Below are 5,000 nucleotides of genomic sequence, written 5' to 3' on the forward strand. Positions count from 1 at the left end.
AGACAAAACATCGTTATGACATCATAAAGTGGCCAAAATCTGATCAGCTCACAAACTTTCAGAATCTCTTCACACAGAGGGGACACATGTTGATGTAGAAGAGACATGGAGAAGTGCATGTTGCTCGATAGGAGACCTCTAAAGCCTGAAACACGGCCCCTCTGGCTCCAGCTGATCGTACCTGGTGTGGGGAACTTTGGAGCGTCTCTGAATCCTCCGTACTCTTCCTCGTAGGAGTGAGCCAGCTGCTGGAAACACCGCTGAGCCACATCTGGAGCTGAAGGAGGAGTCTCTCCGGGGTTAGCAGAGACCGCCGTGCCTTTCTTCAGAGCTTCAAGGATCCTCTCTCCGTTCGACTCCAGAGCGGGGCGGTTATTCTGCCACTGAGGGGCGGAGACAGTCATACATGATAAGAGTATATGCTGGGAACAACATATGTTCTTGTTCCCCGACATTTGGGTTGTGATCCTTGTCCTAAGCAGTTTTAATAACAGATAATCACATCTTATCCCCCTACTCAGCTTTTCCACTTTAATTTATGATATACTGCGATTCTTTAATAATTTGTCATATTCTTGTTGTACTTATTTTTGTTTTTTGTATAATTACTGTATATTCAAATGTCCTGTAAACATTAATTTAAACTTGTTTTACATCAAAGGAGTCCAATAAACTTGATTTGATTTAAACACAGGAAGTAAAGTACACATTAATTAAAACTCCTTACCTGTTCCAGGATTCTTGTGAGAACCGTTTTCATCCCCGGTCTTCGTGCATGGTCTGTAGGAGGGAAGTACGTTCCTCCAATGAAAGGTCGAAGGTCGGGGGTCAACCACACACTCATGGGCCAACCTCCACCTCCACATGTAGCCTGAAGACGTTAGAAACCAGACGTAATGAGAGTTTAGCAGAGAGAAGAATAAAGGAGAGTTTAAATCAGGGGTGTCCGAACTAATCGGCCCTCAGCAAACTCAAAAAGTATAATGGAATATTTCACACATGAAACTTGTGCTTTTTTTATATTGTACTTCTTAAATATATATGTAGAATGTATTACACAGTAGTATTCATGTGTTTAGAAGCTCACTTTTAAAATAAATTCAGTCAATTCATCTTGAAAAACATTTTCTAACAAATCTTAGTTGATGAAAAAAAGCCCAATAACTTAATTACATAACGAGCTTGAAATCATTTTTTTTGGACACCCCTGATTTAAATGCAGCTGTCTGTGCACACACACCTGAATGAAGGTCATGTAGACTTTGTCCACGTCTGGCCGCTCCTCTCGGTCCACTTTGATGCAGACGAAGTTATCGCTCAGGATTTTTCCGATTTCCTCATCTTCGAAAGACTCTCTCTCCATGACGTGGCACCAGTGACATGTTGAGTATCCCACTGAGGGTCAGAGAGGACGAGATGAACCGGACACACCGTGAGAGAAAGGAGGGGGAACATTTAAAGTCTTCTCATATCTGATTGGAGTTAGGATGATGAATAAGGGCAGTTAAGAGAAGGAAAACCTGTTAAATGTTCCCTACAAACTCTAAAAGCTGCGTGAATGTTAACTGAACGTTGATCTAGAACAAAACAATGAGAGTCAAAGTAATAAATACCTAAATAAATGTATTACACGTGTTCTAAACATGAAATGAAGAGTTAGAAACGCCTAAATAAATATGTAAATATGCCACTGACCATCAAACTCAAAATAATAGACATATAAAAATTCTGTTTTAATCAGAAAATTAAGCTCAAAGTAATTGGTATCTATGAATCTGAAACAAACTAAAACATACATACCTTAAATATATCTCAATAAATCTGAAATAAACATTAAGATTAAGGTAATAAATATCTTATTAAACATTAAAAATGGAACTTAACATAACACTTACTCCTAAGAAATCTAGGTCTGAGCGTTTTTTATTTTTAAATATTAAATAAATAAAGCTATATTAATTGACCAAATGGAGTAAATTAAGTCCACAATAAAATGCATGTTAATTCCAGGTGTGAGAGCTGCTTCTGACCTGATAGAAAGATGGGTTTGTCTTCGCTCTTTGCCTTGTCGAAAGCCTCTTTTCCCCACGGATACCTGACACAAAAAGACATTATATTAAATATGACATTATACTATTTTTAATAAACGTAATGTGTTTCGCTCACCAGTCCACGGGGTTGTGAGCGTGCTGCAGCAGGTAGGGAGACCTCTCCAAGCTCAGCCTGTTGGTGTGTTTGTGAGCAGACGCCATGCTCATAAACACTGATGATCTGGACACACACACACACACACACACGCACACACACACACGCACACACACGCACACACACACTTAAAGTCGCGCTTTGTTGACGACAATGTCTAAAGGTCTGCAAAAGCTAGAGAAACTTTTCATTTGATTGAAATAGTGTTTGTCATTTGAATACTGAGAAAGGACTTGTGTCCAGAGGATGTGTGCAATAACAAACTACATAACAGATATTTTGCATCTCATAGCAGGAAAAGCACAGGTATAATAAGTGATTCTCAAAATGGTTGCAATCAAATCAGGTTTATAGTCAGATGTGTTGTTTCGTGCACTTTTGCCTACTGTTTCCTTACCAGGATTTGTTACATTTGCCAATCAATAACTTGTATTTCTCCTGCTAATCACAAGTCATATTGTCCAGTGTCATAATCCAAATACAGGAAAGGGCAACCATTATAGCCTGTTTAATATAAACTAATTAAAGGTAAATGTGAATCTGACAGCATGGAGCTTTGCTTACAGTCAACTTCACTATATAGTCTGACTGTAGATGTGTTTACCAGCATTAAAACTATCGAAACACAACATCTTATCACGTTTTTGCATGCTAGCTGAAGGAGATACTACAGCTGTCAAACACTGTCGCTGTTAGTCAAAGGTCACACATGCCGAACTCCATTCAAATATTATACAATTCAACATTACTTTGCCTATAGGCATTTGCTTATGGCCTAAATAACACATATAATCATATGATAACATTAATTAGACCTTGCCTTAAGATTCGGCTGTAATGAATATGACACATGGTCACATATCCATTAGTTTGTTTACATGTAACCCAATAGGCTAGCTTTGATTTAGCCATTAGCTGAGCCCGTCAAACCAGATATAAAAGGTGATAAATCATTAGGAAAAGTGTTGCTTTGGTCTTGTGTGAAAGCCGAATTAACGGGAAATGCATTTAGACCTTATTGCAATGTCTTATCTGACAAATGAATATATTTTCCCAATAGTAAACGTGCATTGAATGTTCAATTGTGTGATTTTTAAAGGGAGTTTCGTGCAACACTTATATTCGTCCGAATCACATGCACAAACAGCAACTACCACACAAAAAGCATTATATCACCTTTCAACATTTGAACTACCATGCATTGTGTTGCTTATATTATGCATGCATGCTTTGCTACAACAAAGTAATGCACGTGTAGCAACCAGTTAGCTTTGGAGGCTTTACCTGCGGTGGTAGGCCGGCTGCTGGTGCTGGTGCAGCGGGGATCTGATGCTTGGTGGGCGGGGGTGGATTAGTCCGAAACACCTTAAGTTTCCCCCTGAGTTCCGCAGAGGACTCTCCGATGCCAGAAAAGCTGCAGCTAAAAGCCGAGCAGCAGCAGCAGCATCCACACGGTTATTCCTGCAGGCTGAGCGACGCCATGCCAGTGTTATCATCCTAATCCTGCAAGAGTGTGACTTTAGCAGGCTAGGGTTAGCCACTTCATTTAAAGAGCGCAGGCAAAACTTCCATGCATGGAGGTGTGGATGTTATTGCAATATCAGGAGGAGCCAACAGGTTTAAACATGCGAAACAATCAGTGTGTAAAGAAGGAAGGCATCAATGGTTGGGGAAGAATCAACATAATGCATGTATTTGAGAGGGGAAACATTGATTGATAGAGACATTTGAATCATTGTTGCTGAATATTTGCAGTGCATTTTGCAAGAATATGTTTTATATTTTGGAAGCTCAACCATAGTTTCTATGACAAATATGGACACACTCAAACCCTTAAGGACAAAAACATCCCCATTAAAGCACAATTGAATGTCCCCTGGTCCTTAAAACATGTTATTATGCATTTAAATATGAATGTTTTACACCAGATTTTTCCCTGTTTGCCTATGGTGCAGCTATATGCTATTTTCCTGGATTCCTGCACACACGAAAAAAAAAAGTGCATGATAATTAATATATCGTTTTAAATTATTTACAATTCAGTCATACAGACAGGAATATCTGACTCTGCACATTAGATAGCAACGTATTCAAAAGCTATATTGTTTTTATTCATTGAGATATCACAGACTATGAAAGAAAATCAAAAATACCACGAAAAAATATATTTTGTAAATTGCGTGTGTGATATTATATATCATTGAAACAACAGTGGTATGTTATAAACAAGCTGCTATTTAAATAGTAATAAAATCAAGATAATTAAGAAGTGTTTGGTAATGCTGATCAGGATTTAAGTTAGATTAACATTTAACTAATTGGAAGTGAAAAAAGTACAAATAACTTATAATTTTATGGCATTTTTGTTCGATTAAAGATTCAGGACGGAGCACATTTTTCAAATAGAAAAAAAAAGAAAGACAAAATGCATTTATCATTTACAGTAATCGTTTATTTGGAAGGGACAATGCGCAGTAATTAACACTTAAAACATTAAAATGTGTCGTAACAGTGCCAGATTTAGCTTTTAGCTCATTTCCATCAGTCCCTCACATAAAACATTTAAGAAAAATTACATTTTACAAACATAGCATCACACTCCCCTATACTATCACATGTTTCTGAGTATTGAGCTGGACAACAGTGGTATTTTATAAACAAGCTTCCATTTAAATAGTAATACAATCAGAACAATTAAGATTGTTTTGCAGTGCTGATCAGGAATGAAGTTAGATTAACATTTAACTAATTGCAAGTGAAAAAAGTACAAATAACTTATCATTTCATGGCATTTT

The 5,000-nt window shown here is 37.5% G+C and overlaps 1 protein-coding gene across 1 annotated transcript in view; it reads right to left on the bottom strand.

Moving 5' to 3' along the window:
- The window catches only part of spata20 (spermatogenesis associated 20), a 13,407-nt gene extending 9,610 nt beyond the window's left edge, over positions 1–3,797 (bottom strand). The window contains 6 exon segments of the mRNA XM_079658440.1: positions 182–383; positions 728–871; positions 1,241–1,395; positions 2,031–2,095; positions 2,167–2,271; positions 3,490–3,797. Of these exon segments, the coding sequence (XP_079514566.1) occupies positions 182–383; positions 728–871; positions 1,241–1,395; positions 2,031–2,095; positions 2,167–2,271; positions 3,490–3,701 (883 nt within the window). The 5' untranslated portion in view covers positions 3,702–3,797.
- Positions 3,798–5,000: the final 1,203 nt, after the last annotated feature.

The sequence above is a fragment of the Notothenia rossii genome, assembly GCF_949606895.1.
Source record: "Notothenia rossii genome assembly, chromosome: 11".
NCBI classification, from domain to species: domain Eukaryota; kingdom Metazoa; phylum Chordata; class Actinopteri; order Perciformes; family Nototheniidae; genus Notothenia; species Notothenia rossii.